This window comes from Salvelinus alpinus, chromosome 29 (assembly GCF_045679555.1).
Source record: "Salvelinus alpinus chromosome 29, SLU_Salpinus.1, whole genome shotgun sequence".
Taxonomy (NCBI): Eukaryota; Metazoa; Chordata; class Actinopteri; order Salmoniformes; family Salmonidae; genus Salvelinus; species Salvelinus alpinus.
In genome coordinates, this window is record NC_092114.1 from 4,688,803 (window position 1) to 4,703,466 (window position 14,664).

Consider the following 14,664-nt stretch of genomic DNA (forward strand, 5'->3'; position numbering starts at 1 on the left):
TTCATAGTAAAGACTGGGTTCGTGCAACAATTTACAATGTTTCGAATGAGACTAACGTAAGGTAAAGAATAATTAATTAAAAGACTAATTGAACTTTGTAATCTGAATATTTTCCTTGGTGCCTTGACTACCTAGTTAATTACATTTACATGATTAGTTTAATCACGTAATAATAATTACAGAGAATTGATATGATAAAATAACAGTCTTCACTTTGATGATGCCAAAGACACGACACTACCCATGGAAAAGGAACCAGGCCTTGAAGCCTTGTGTTCATCAGATCCTCAATGGATTTCTTAATGAAATAACGTCTCCATTAATAACGTCTCCAGCTGGAGCGGCTTGGTTGGTAGTAGAGAGCGAATATCCAGACTGATCTACAGTGCAGCTGTGTGTACTACATCACTACATACTGCCATACTGGAAGAAACTGCAAGGCTGATTGGTCCAGCACCCGCTGGCCTGAATCCGAATGCAAACACTGCCTTATTGTGTCTGAAAGACAGGCCTTTGCAGTGACAGTCTGTGAGTATGTCATTGGTCAGACAGGTCTAAGGCCCAGTACCTAAGTATAACGCTCCGCTCCAGTCCTGAGCTAGCTAACGCTCCGCTCCAGTCCTGAGCTAGCTAACGCTCCGCTCCAGTCCTGAGCTAGCTAACGCTCCGCTCCAGTCCAGAGCTAGCTAACGCTCCGCTCCAGTCCTGAGCTAGCTAACGCTCCGCTCCAGTCCTGAGCTAGCTAACGCTCCAGTGGTAAGCTCCTGAGCTAGCTAACACACCGCTCTGGTGGTAAGCTCCTGAGCTAGCTCCTGAGCTAGCTAACACTCCGCTCCAGTCCTGAGCTAGCTAACACTCCGCTCCAGTGGTAAGCTCCTGAGCTAGCTAACACTCCGCTCCGCTGGTAAGCTCCTGAGCTAGCGAGCGCTAGGCATCAGCCTAATAGACCTCACGTGTTTGTCATCCCGCCATAATCAGAGGCAGGACAGGCAGACCTTCCTTCCCAAAATACCTCACCTTATAAAGCTGCAGGACCCAACCACTCAGGTTCTGATTCAGTCAAACAGGAGGGTTGTTTTTGCCTTTTCTGATGAAGTGCGATACATTAACAGAGACGGTGCTCTGGATGTGACGTTAGGCAGGTTTGACAAACCAAACCAGAACACAACCCATCCAGGGGCCCATTATTTATCACCATCTAAATGGCCTCCTGAACTGTGTAGCGACAGTGAGAGAGAGTGGAGGTTGTGTGTGTGTGGCAGAGGTTCATAAGATAAACACAACAGCGTGACAAGGAAATCAAACCCAGTGCCAGCGGTGTCAACTACTTCTCCTCCCCCTTACCTACTCAGACATTAAACCACATGCTAGACAGACTACGGCTTTATGCCACAGGCTCACCAACACCACACAGGCAAGCAGCCGCTCTACCTCCACGGTCGCATCCCAATACTCTCTCCTTCCTCCTGAAGTGTGCACTCGTACACTACTCCCCACACATGTAAAAGCATGGTGTAGGCATCAGCTAGACTACAGGGAGTTTCCAGATACCAGTCATTTCCTTTCAAATCAATTTAGGAAACTAGTCAACTCTACGGGAGAAAGGAGAGATTATTGGAACAACGTACCTCTGGCCAAACAAATACCCCGTGTGCATCAGATCTGTGAGTGATGGATCCTGGTCAAAGGCCTTGTTTACAAACATATATCACTTGATTACTAGGCATATTGCAATCAAATTATTGATATAGTGATTAATCATGAACAAATCATTTCATTCATAATTAATAGGCATTAATTACTAAGCCTATTTGGCTAAACGAAACAAATATGTAGGCCTAAATACTGTATATTCAAACTCCATGTGTAATATCAGTGAACTGGTTTAGGCCTCTGCCACAGTAAAGATGTGGAAATCCGATCCAATCTCTGAGAAGCATGGCGTCAATACATGTGTGTATCCTAACCGATTAGCTATGTTCACTTCAGTTAACCATGCAAATAGGGGAGCCTAGATAAGCTTCAAAAAGCCTAGTAGGTCAAAAATGTATGAAGATTTTGACAGACATTGTGTTGTTTACCTGTGCTGTCTTGGTGGTGTAATTGAACTGTTCCATCTCTCAGAATCCGCACATCTCCAGGTCCTTCAATCCTTCTCGGCAAATCCCCAACTGAAGCGCTGGAGGTCTTGGAATTTATCCTCCGGTGTTTCTGAACCAAAGTTCTGCAACATTGGTAACAAACAGCCCATCCCTGCTCTTCATTGATCGGCTGGCTGTACAACGACAAGATCTCCTCCAAGGAAAGTGCCTCTGCTCCGTCGGCGATATCCATGTTCACGTCACCGGCGTTCAGATACTGATTAACGCCGAAATCTTGGAGCAGCGTTGGTGATATCAACATTCCATCCTCGGTCCCCGGCCGTTTGTCCACCTTCACACCATTATTATATCCACGTAAATAATGGCAGTCTTCGACAGAAAAAAAAGATATATATAGGCGTAAAAAACGGGTATTGCTACAGAAACCATATAAACGTCCAACCGCGTTGTGATGTCCGTAATCCTCAACTGTCTCATCTACTGATTCCACGTACAGCAATTTATTATGGCCGCCAACAGAGAGGAGGAGGAGACGCGAGAGGATTTACTCTGCCCAAAATCTGTCTTTTTTGTATGGAGTGCTATTATAGTGTGTCGGATTACATGAGGCTTATTTTATCGAATATACGTTTCGTAATGTTTAGCCGGTTACAAATGTACTGATATAAGTGGAGACGTGTCATTCCGGCAACTTTGAGAAAAACGACTTACTTGTGCCTGTTGTTCACACGCATATCTGCCCTCTCATTGGCTAGAATGGTCCCACCTGATCTCACTTGCCTTCACTCATTGAGGACATGCATTTCCAATGTTATGGCGGTCACTCGGCTATCTTCTCCAATATAATAGATCATCTTTACCGCCAATCATATGGTGCGTTTGTAAATTCAGTCTGGAGTGCCAGAGTGCGTTCTGGGTAGTTCGTAAATTCAGAGCCTTGTCAGTTATCCGTTCATAAATTCAGAGCCTTGTCAGTTGTCAGTTCATAAATTCAGAGCCTTGTCAGTTCATAAATTCAGAGCCTTGTCAGTTGTCCCGTTCATAAATTCAGAGCCTTGTCAGTTGTCCCGTTCATAAATTCAGAGCATTGTCAGTTATCCGTTCATAAATTCAGAGCCTTGTCAGTTATCCGTTCATAAATTCAGAGCCTTGTCAGTTGTCAGTTCATAAATTCAGAGCCTTGTCAGTTCATAAATTCAGAGCCTTGTCAGTTGTCCCGTTCATAAATTCAGAGCCTTGTCAGTTGTCCCGTTCATAAATTCAGAGCATTGTCAGTTGTCCGTTCATAAATTCAGAGCCTTGTCAGTTGTCCGTTCATAAATTCAGAGCCTTGTCAGTTCATAAATTCAGAGCCTTGTCAGTTGTCAGTTCATAAATTCAGAGCCTTGTCAGTTCATAAATTCACAGCCTTGTCAGTTGTCAGTTCATAAATTCAGAGCCTTGTCAGTTGTCAGTTCATAAATTCAGAGCCTTGTCAGTTCATAAATTCAGAGCCTTGTCAGTTGTCAGTTCATAAATTCAGAGCCTTGTCAGTTCATAAATTCAGAGCCTTGGCAGTTGTCCCGTTCATAAATTCAGAGCCTTGTCAGTTGTCCCGTTCATAAATTCAGAGCCTTGTCAGTTGTCCGTTCATAAATTCAGAGCCTTGTCAGTTGTCAGTTCATAAATTCAGAGCCTTGTCCGTTCATAAATTCAGAGCCTTGTCAGTTGTCCCGTTCATAAATTCAGAGCATTGTCAGTTGTCCGTTCATAAATTCAGAGCCTTGTCAGTTGTCCCGTTCATAAATTCAGAGCCTTGTCAGTTGTCCGTTCATAAATTCAGAGCCTTGTCAGTTCATAAATTCAGAGCCTTGGCAGTTGTCCCGTTCATAAATTCAGAGCCTTGTCAGTTGTCCCGTTCATAAATTCAGAGCCTTGTCAGTTGTCCGTTCATAAATTCAGAGCCTTGTCAGTTGTCAGTTCATAAATTCAGAGCCTTGTCCGTTCATAAATTCAGAGCCTTGTCAGTTGTCCCGTTCATAAATTCAGAGCATTGTCAGTTGTCCGTTCATAAATTCAGAGCCTTGTCAGTTGTCCCGTTCATAAATTCAGAGCCTTGTCAGTTGTCCGTTCATAAATTCAGAGCCTTGTCAGTTGTCCCGTTCATAAATTCAGAGCATTGTCAGTTGTCCGTTCATAAATTCAGAGCCTTGTCAGTTGCCCCGTTCATAAATTCAGAGCCTTGTCAGTTGTCCCGTTCATAAATTCAGAGCCTTGTCAGTTGTCCCGTTCATAAATTCAGAGCCTTGTCAGTTGTCCGTTCATAAATTCAGAGCCTTGTCAGTTGTCAGTTCATAAATTCAGAGCCTTGTCCGTTCATAAATTCAGAGCCTTGTCAGTTGTCCCGTTCATAAATTCAGAGCATTGTCAGTTGTCCGTTCATAAATTCAGAGCCTTGTCAGTTGTCCCGTTCATAAATTCAGAGCCTTGTCAGTTGTCCGTTCATAAATTCAGAGCCTTGTCAGTTCATAAATTCAGAGCCTTGGCAGTTGTCCCGTTCATAAATTCAGAGCCTTGTCAGTTGTCCCGTTCATAAATTCAGAGCCTTGTCAGTTGTCCGTTCTTAAATTCAGAGCCTTGTCAGTTGTCAGTTCATAAATTCAGAGCCTTGTCCGTTCATAAATTCAGAGCCTTGTCAGTTGTCCCGTTCATAAATTCAGAGCATTGTCAGTTGTCCGTTCATAAATTCAGAGCCTTGTCAGTTGTCCCGTTCATAAATTCAGAGCCTTGTCAGTTGTCCGTTCATAAATTCAGAGCCTTGTCAGTTGTCCCGTTCATAAATTCAGAGCATTGTCAGTTGTCCGTTCATAAATTCAGAGCCTTGTCAGTTGTCAGTTCATAAATTCAGAGCCTTGTCCGTTCATAAATTCAGAGCCTTGTCAGTTGTCCCGTTCATAAATTCAGAGCATTGTCAGTTGTCCGTTCATAAATTCAGAGCCTTGTCAGTTGTCCCGTTCATAAATTCAGAGCCTTGTCAGTTGTCCGTTCATAAATTCAGAGCCTTGTCAGTTCATAAATTCAGAGCCTTGGCAGTTGTCCCGTTCATAAATTCAGAGCCTTGTCAGTTGTCCCGTTCATAAATTCAGAGCCTTGTCAGTTGTCCGTTCATAAATTCAGAGCCTTGTCAGTTGTCAGTTCATAAATTCAGAGCCTTGTCCGTTCATAAATTCAGAGCCTTGTCAGTTGTCCCGTTCATAAATTCAGAGCATTGTCAGTTGTCCGTTCATAAATTCAGAGCCTTGTCAGTTGTCCCGTTCATAAATTCAGAGCCTTGTCAGTTGTCCGTTCATAAATTCAGAGCCTTGTCAGTTGTCCCGTTCATAAATTCAGAGCATTGTCAGTTGTCCGTTCATAAATTCAGAGCCTTGTCAGTTGCCCCGTTCATAAATTCAGAGCCTTGTCAGTTGTCCCGTTCATAAATTCAGAGCCTTGTCAGTTGTCCCGTTCATAAATTCAGAGCCTTGTCAGTTGTCCCGTTCATAAATTCAGAGCCTTGTCAGTTGTCCCGTTCATAAATTCAGAGCCTTGTCAGTTGTCCGTTCATAAATTCAGAGCCTTGTCAGTTGTCAGTTCATAAATTCAGAGCCTTGTCCGTTCATAAATTCAGAGCCTTGTCAGTTGTCCCGTTCATAAATTCAGAGCATTGTCAGTTGTCCGTTCATAAATTCAGAGCCTTGTCAGTTGTCCCGTTCATAAATTCAGAGCCTTGTCAGTTGTCCGTTCATAAATTCAGAGCCTTGTCAGTTCATAAATTCAGAGCCTTGGCAGTTGTCCCGTTCATAAATTCAGAGCCTTGTCAGTTGTCCCGTTCATAAATTCAGAGCCTTGTCAGTTGTCCGTTCTTAAATTCAGAGCCTTGTCAGTTGTCAGTTCATAAATTCAGAGCCTTGTCCGTTCATAAATTCAGAGCCTTGTCAGTTGTCCCGTTCATAAATTCAGAGCATTGTCAGTTGTCCGTTCATAAATTCAGAGCCTTGTCAGTTGTCCCGTTCATAAATTCAGAGCCTTGTCAGTTGTCCGTTCATAAATTCAGAGCCTTGTCAGTTGTCCCGTTCATAAATTCAGAGCATTGTCAGTTGTCCGTTCATAAATTCAGAGCCTTGTCAGTTGTCAGTTCATAAATTCAGAGCCTTGTCCGTTCATAAATTCAGAGCCTTGTCAGTTGTCCCGTTCATAAATTCAGAGCATTGTCAGTTGTCCGTTCATAAATTCAGAGCCTTGTCAGTTGTCCCGTTCATAAATTCAGAGCCTTGTCAGTTGTCCGTTCATAAATTCAGAGCCTTGTCAGTTCATAAATTCAGAGCCTTGGCAGTTGTCCCGTTCATAAATTCAGAGCCTTGTCAGTTGTCCCGTTCATAAATTCAGAGCCTTGTCAGTTGTCCGTTCATAAATTCAGAGCCTTGTCAGTTGTCAGTTCATAAATTCAGAGCCTTGTCCGTTCATAAATTCAGAGCCTTGTCAGTTGTCCCGTTCATAAATTCAGAGCATTGTCAGTTGTCCGTTCATAAATTCAGAGCCTTGTCAGTTGTCCCGTTCATAAATTCAGAGCCTTGTCAGTTGTCCGTTCATAAATTCAGAGCCTTGTCAGTTGTCCCGTTCATAAATTCAGAGCATTGTCAGTTGTCCGTTCATAAATTCAGAGCCTTGTCAGTTGCCCCGTTCATAAATTCAGAGCCTTGTCAGTTGTCCCGTTCATAAATTCAGAGCCTTGTCAGTTGTCCCGTTCATAAATTCAGAGCCTTGTCAGTTGTCCCGTTCATGAATTCAGTGCGTTTCCCTCTCGGAGCGTTCAGAGAGCACACTGGTTGATCCGAGTCTTCTGACCTCACACTGGCAGCCAAGCTAACAGGTTAAAGTTGGCTAGCTAAAGTAAATTGATGTTTTGGCAAAATTATATAATTACTCCAGTCTAAATAAAATAATACAAAATACTTCACCAGGGAGCATGACTTAACCACAGATGATCATTAGCTTCTTTACAAATGTTTTTCTGTGGATTGTTTCATATCACCAGTGTGTTTGGGAAGCCCGTGATTTGGTTAGTGTCAACAGGTCTAGCTGATTGACATGTGGCTTTCAGTGAAAAGCGCCAAACCGTGGTCACCAACCGGTCGATCTCCAAGGCATTCCTAGTTGATCACCAAACATTTCTGTAAATGTAGACATTGTCCTTCGCCTGTCAGGCACCATTTTCACCCGGTTCTGTTAATGAAGGTTAGGGCGGATATTTGGCAGGCGGCAGGGTTGCGGGGTCTATCAAACATTTCTAGAACAATGACCTCTGAAAACCCGCCCAAAAGGCTTTAAAACTACCCCAAATGGGTTTTTTTCGCAGCAAGAGAGAAGTTGCCACATTTATTAATGAAAGCCTTTTTCCATAACGTTATCGAGCGAATTAAGAAAGAATATCTACGTCCTTTTTAACGACTACAAACCATTATAAAAAATGGCCTATTTGCGAGATAGACTTGTTATTTCAATGGGCTTAGACTACTGACAAAATTCTGGGTTTATAATTGCAATTCAACTTTGCCATGGTTTGCTGAACTAGATGCAGGTAGCCTGAAAGGACTACATCACATTTCAGGGAAAAGTCCACAGTGAAACTGATGTTGAATGTGCAGAATGATACATTACGATAGAGCTGTGGCCTTGATCACAATAATAACACCAGAACACAACAACAAACTGAGTTATAGTATTTGTTGAATCAGTTTGCCAGCTCCAGCTCAATTGGCACAAATTGATTTGCAATGACTCCAGTGATATAATTTCAGCATATTTATTGTACTGTATCAAATGGTAGGCTACATTAGCCTACAATATTATATAAATTAATAGCTTAATTGATGGCCAACAGATGAAAAATGTAGCCCATCATTCTCCACATTTAATGTAATTTTTTATTGTCGACTTTTTCCCCATAACAGAAGCATGTGAGGGGGTTCCATAACTTCCATTTCAAATTTCCACTCACGCAGCGCTCGAGACCCAAGAACTGAGCATGATTAAAACCCTTTGCTTGTGACGGTTATCCATAACAAAAGTCAACATTAGAACGTGTGCATTTATCTAAGGAGCTCTCGTGCTCCTAAAGTCCTTTTCCAATGCTTTGTCGCCGTAATATCAGTTCTGGGTGTTACTGTGTTTTATGGGAGAAGGGTGTTTCCATAATGACCCATTTCAGTTGCCTACCTACAATGGGTAAAGAGTTGTCATGACGTGCGTGCATGCTGCTCAGTTGCCATGGCGGCCGTGGTGCAATCCAGAAGTACCCCAAAAAACCTGCCACCTTCGACCAATACATTTTCACCTGCGACATCGTTTTCAAAGTAGCCCAATTTGGCAGTGTGGTGGAAATTCTAACCAAAAGGAAGAGAGAGAAACTCAAACAGCAATTTTATTATAAGATTTGCAAAAAATAGAGCAATCAACAATCCCTCAATAGTGCAGTGTTAAAAGCCCAACGAACAGAGTTGGCTCTCCGCTTTTATAGAAAGTACAACCTTTTTGTCTTCGTGGCAGTTTAGTAGATGTGTGGAAACAGAGGCGGAAACATAGTGTGTACAAGGCGATTGGTTTGTCTGTGCAGATTAAGATAACACGAGGGCTCAACCGTCTAACTGCATTCATCACAGCTCACACAGTAATGTTCTCCGTTCTGCAAGTTTCTATACAGCTGACTTCCTGCAGATAGTAAAAACATGCAATGTATCACATGCTGCGGTCGCACCCAAACGGATCTTAGCTATACGCACAGTCTTATGACTACGTCACACAAAGACAAGTTTGTATCAGGTTAGAAAAAAAAGACATATAACAAGAGACAATTCTCTAAGGAGTAAAACATGGGATAGCATGACTGATTTTGTCATTTTCCCGCCACAATTCCTCCCTTTTGAGACATTTTACATTTACATTTAAGTCATTTAGCAGACGCTCTTATCCAGAGCGACTTACAAATTGGTGCATTCACCTTATGATATCCAGTGGAACAACCACTTTACAATAGTGCATCTAACTCTTTTAAGGGGGGGGTTAGAAGGATTACTTTATCCTATCCTAGGTATTCCTTAAAGAGGTGGGGTTTCAGGTGTCTCCGGAAGGTGGTGATTGACTCCGCTGACCTGGCGTCGTGAGGGAGTTTGTTCCACCATTGGGGTGCCAGAGCAGCGAACAGTTTTGACTGGGCTGAGCGGGAACTGTACTTCCTCAGAGGTAGGGAGGCGAGCAGGCCAGAGGTGGATGAACGCAGTGCCCTTGTTTGGGTGTAGGGCCTGATCAGAGCCTGAAGGTACGGAGGTGCCGTTCCCCTCACAGCTCCGTAGGCAAGCACCATGGTCTTGTAGCGGATGCGAGCTTCAACTGGAAGCCAGTGGAGAGAGCGGAGGAGCGGGGTGACGTGAGAGAACTTAGGCTACATTAGCCTACAATATTATATAAATTAATAGCTTAATTGATGGCCAACAGATGAAAAATGTAGCCCATCATTCTCCACATTTAATGTAATTTAATATATCCTATTGAGACCAAGTCTCAACCTAATGGTAAAATGACTAACAAGCATTTTCATCAAACAAGCACTAATCTGGGTTGGAAAGAGGGAAAATGAAATACAATTGTAAATTACCTTTGTTGTCATTGAGTTTCAAACCTTCACATAGTGTAATTCATTCTCAGAAGAGGGAAAAGAACATATGAATTTTTAACATCAGTACATTCTTTATCACCACACACAAGGCAATCACTTCGTTGACACTGTCCACATTGCCACGGGTCACCATGACGGTAGGCCTTTAACTCTACCTTGGGAGCACCATTTACAGAACCCCCGCCATGAGCATGACCTATGGACCATTAATTCTGTATTTTCGGTGTTGTGGATTATCATCTTCATCAGACATGTAATCAGGAAATTAAAAAAATAACTAAGCCATAAATAAACCAATTAAATGTTGTAGCCCCCCCCCCCAACACCAAACAATGACTGAACCCATCCAAACGGATTCCAATCGTTGTCTGGTTGGTGTTCGTTTGCGAGATCACCGCTGAGCTCTTTCAGATGCTCCACTCCAATAGTCAAGTTACCCTCACCCTGGGGTATGAATGTACAGCAATGGTCACCTATCATTTGGCGCCCTCTGCAGGAGATGTGATGCTACTACTACTACAGCCAACTTCCCTTCCGGTGAGGTGGCCTCCTGTTTACAGGGATCTGTGGTTATTCTTTCAAGCATTGTACCTTCTTTGACAAACCCCTCACTGAAAGTTGACAATACTGTCTGAAATGTGCAACACTATCTCTGCAACTAACACCATTATGCAAACATTATGTCTCAAACATATGCCCCGTATGTACTTAGCCTCCGGCTACAAATACATTTGCACATAAATCCTTCCATCTACACATAACACGTTAGTCACTACTGCTAGTCCACTTATATAGTAATAAACATACTAAAACATGCTCAAGTTAATTGTACTGTATCATCCAGAAAGCCATATGTATTGATGTGCTTTAACATTAGAATTCATGGTAAACATCCAATTTGTAAGTCGCTCTGGATAAGAGCGTCTGCTAAATGACTTAAATGTAAAATGTAAATGTAAAACAAAACCCTTACTATCAATGTCATACAACCCAAATTTAGAATGATAGTCTTCAGTGCTCCACGTTGAGTCTCAAATCACTCAAATTCAAGACCCTCAACTTAGCACACACACCGACACAGTTAGAATGTACATTTACAAGCAGGGGATCATATATAGACAGTATGTACTACTTATATTACCAGTATTAACCTTTCTCATCACAGACCCTGTTTGTCTGTGTCTTGACCCTGTCTTTTTTTTTTTTCTTTTTTTTAAATTTTTATCCCCTTTTCTCCCCAATTTTTCGTGGTATCCAATCGCTAGTAATTACTATCTTGTCTCATCGCTACAACTCCCGTACGGGCTCGGGAGAGACGAAGGTCGAAAGTCATGCGTCCTCCGAAGCACAACCCAACCTAGCCGCACTGCTTCTTAACACAGCGCGCCTCCAACCCGGAAGCCAGCCGCACCAATGTGTCGGAGGAAACACCGTGCACCCGCCCCCTCGGTTAGCGCGCACTGCGCCCGGCCCGCCACAGGAGTCGCTGGAGCGCGACGAGACAAGGATATCCCTACCGGCCAAACCCTCCCTAACCCGGACGACGCTAAGCCAATTGTGCGTCGCCCCACGGACCTCCCGGTCGCGGCCGGCTGCGACAGAGCCTGGGCGCGAACCCAGACTCTGGTGGCGCAGCATAGCACTGCGATGCAGTGCTCTAGACCACTGCGCCACCCGGGAGGCCCTTGACCCTGTCTTGACCCTGTCTTGACCCTGTTTGTCCCTGTCTTGACCCTGTTTGTCCCTGTCTTGTCCCTGTCTTGTCCCTGTCTTACACTGTTGCGAGTGGCATGTTAATGACAGATCGGTATCTCAATGAATTTTAATCTAAATTACAATAAGCTTCCCAGTGTGTAGACTTTCAAAATCAACATGATAAGCCCAGATAAACAGTTTGGGGCAACCCTAAATCAATTTTATTTCACCTTTATTTAACCAGGTAGGCTAGTTGAGAACAAGTTCTCATTTACAACTGCGACCTGGCCAAGATAAAGCAAAGCAGTTCGACAACAATAACACAGAGTTACACATGGAGTAAACCATTTAAAGCTGACAGCCACCCTCCTTCCTGGGCACTCTTCTTCTGGCGTTTCTTCGTGTTCTGCTTCAGATAGTGTTTCAGTTCGTCCTCCCAATAGCACATGTTCAAAGTGGATGGCCCTTGATAATGTCTGTCACCTGATCCGCCACTGTCCTTTACAGTCCATTATGTCTCCGCTGTCCTTTACAGTCCGTTATGTCTCCGCTGTCCTTTACAGTCCATTATGTCTCCGCTGTCCTTTACAGTCCATTATGTCTCCGCTGTCCTTTACAGTCCGTTATGTCTCCGCTGTCCTTTACAGTCCATTATGTCTCCGCTGTCCTTTACAGTCCATTATGTCTCCGCTGTCCTTTACAGTCCGTTATGTCTCCGCTGTCCTTTACAGTCCATTATGTCTCCGCTGTCCTTTACAGTCCATTATGTCTCCGCTGTCCTTTACAGTCCATTATGTCTCCGCTGTCCTTTACAGTCCGTTATGTCTCCGCTGTCCTTTACAGTCCATTATGTCTCCGCTGTCCTTTACAGTCCATTATGTCTCCGCTGTCCTTTACAGTCCATTATGTCTCCGCTGTCCTTTACAGTCCATTATGTCTTTGTCCATTTCCCTACCAGTACACCAGCTGCATGAGAGCAGTTTGGACTGGATCTCTCTCCATGCTCACTCCACGTGGACTGATGTCACACTCGTGAGAGAAAAGGAATGAGAGCAGTCTGGACTGGGGTCTCTCTCCATGCTCACTGCACATGGACTGATGTCACACTCCTGAGAGAAAAGGAATGAGAGCAGTCTGGACTGGGGTCTCTCTCCATGCTCACTGCACATGGACTGATGTCGCACTCCTGAGAGAAAAGGAATGAGAGCAGTCTGGACTGGGGTCTCTCTCCATGCTCACTGCACATGGACTGATGTCGCACTCCTGAGAGAAAAGGCAGTTGATAGGTCGACTGGATGCTGTGTACAGGTCTCACGGTAGAAGTGGTGCAGGACAGGGCCGTAGTGAACTCCATTTTTACTTCAGCCGGCTGGGGGGGTGAAGTTCACACTGTTTTTGGTCGATTTATCCTTACATGCATCAAGATACCATCTGTAGTGCAGTGGAGGCTGGGGACTTGAAACATTTAGGAGGATTGGAGATCCACGGTATAGGCACGGAACACACAGACGACAAAGTGTGTTTAAAACAAATCATAAGACTAATTATTTAAACCTAAAGCATTTAATAAAGACATTTATTGTACAATATTATGGGGACTGGGAATGAGAGGGCTACTTACACAGTGTTGGGAAGAGATCAAAGTTGTGATTGACTGAGGGTATGAGGTATGAGTTGAGGGGTTCAGAGGCTTGACCAGTGCAGGACAGGATTCTACTGGGAAGACAAAAAACTATAACACAAGACACTACACAGTGATTCATCAGTTGTAAAAAGGTTTTATAAGGGTTATGATGGGACCGGTTTTCACTAATCAGGTCAGATGGTTTTAAAAAACGGAAACTCCTGGCCCGGGGGGGGGGGGGTGAAAACCCTGTCAAACCGCAGTACCGTATACTTGTCCATATAAATGATATTTAGACTAGATCAGGAGGGGGTTTCCTCTACCCAGACACAGAGACAGCTGATAGACTGTCACGAATCCCGCTTCCTGAGTCTGGGTTTGCCTGTGTGTCTGTCCTGGAGTGTGTTTCAGGTGTCCTGGAACGCACCCTGTCTGGTTGCCGGGCGAATTAGCTCATTGGGAGATTGGTTTCACCCGCACCTGTTTCCCGTCAGTAATCTGCACACCTGTCCTGATCATCATCTCTACCCTTCAAAAGCTCTGACCTGACTTCCATTCCCTGCCGGATCGTTAGCCATGAATAGTATGTTGTGCCTGAGTACCAGACTCCAGTTGGATAGAATTTGTTTTGTTGTTTTCATTTACGTATTGCTTGCCTTGAACTTACCTCCGTTTGTTTTGTCTTCAGTTACTCACCTGGATCATTCACTCCATTCCCGCCTGGTTGACAGAGGATTCTGCTACTACATTGGATTCACCTATTTCCTCTCATCTACTCACCACCGCTGCCCGTTACGCCATCTGGATATATCTACCTTTTCACATTTCACTGTAAATAAATACTCACCTTCTTCCTACGCTCCTTGTCCTGGTCTGCTTCTGGGTTCGATCTTGAAAGGTCGTGACATAGACAATAGAACTCACAGGGCTGAGCTTGATTTATTTAGACTAGATCAGGAGGGAGTTTCCTCTACCCAGACACAGAGACAGCTGATAGACAATAGAACTCACAGGGCTGAGCTTGATTTATTTAGACTAGATCAGGAGGGGGTTTCCTCTACCCAGACACAGAGACAGCTGATAGACAATAGAACTCACAGGGCTGAGCTTGATTTATTTAGACTAGATCAGGAGGGGGTTTCCTCTACCCAGACACAGAGACAGCTGATAGACAATAGAACTCACAGGGCTGAGCTTGATTTATTTAGACTAGATCAGGAGGGGGTTTCCTCTACCCAGACACAGAGACAGCTGATAGACAATAGAACTCACAGGGCTGAGCTTGATTTATTTAGACTAGATCAGGAGGGGGTTTCCTCTACCCAGACACAGAGACAGCTGATAGACAATAGAACTCACAGGGCTGAGCTTGATTTATTTAGACTAGATCAGGAGGGGGTTTCCTCTACCCAGACACAGAGACAGCTGATAGACAATAGAACTCACAGGGCTGAGCTTTATGAATGTTTGCATCATGCAGGCCGATGCAACTGTAGGCCTTATAAAAACACATCTGTTGTCACTATAATGTTTATTGATTAATTCCAGTTAAT

The 14,664-nt window shown here is 43.8% G+C and overlaps 1 protein-coding gene and 1 long non-coding RNA gene across 5 annotated transcripts in view; one reads left to right on the plus strand and one right to left on the minus strand.

Annotated features, from left to right (window-relative positions):
* The window catches only part of spire1a (spire-type actin nucleation factor 1a), a 70,354-nt gene extending 67,512 nt beyond the window's left edge, over positions 1 to 2,842 (minus strand). For 3 of the 4 annotated variants that reach the window (XR_011671659.1, XM_071374379.1, XM_071374377.1), the window contains exon 1: positions 2,082 to 2,841. Coding sequence is in view for 3 of the 4 variants with exons in the window: in XM_071374379.1 (XP_071230480.1) it covers positions 2,082 to 2,403 (322 nt within the window). In the remaining variant the exon portion in view is untranslated. Of the gene's footprint in view, positions 1 to 2,081 lie in introns of all 4 variants that reach the window. The other variant, XM_071374378.1, reaches the window with a different exon arrangement.
* A 10,727-nt stretch (positions 2,843 to 13,569) lies between these two features.
* On the plus strand, positions 13,570 to 13,968 carry LOC139559357 (uncharacterized). Its single transcript, XR_011671747.1, has 2 exons — positions 13,570 to 13,694; positions 13,800 to 13,968. It is a non-coding gene; the product is annotated as an uncharacterized lncRNA (long non-coding RNA).
* Positions 13,969 to 14,664: the final 696 nt, after the last annotated feature.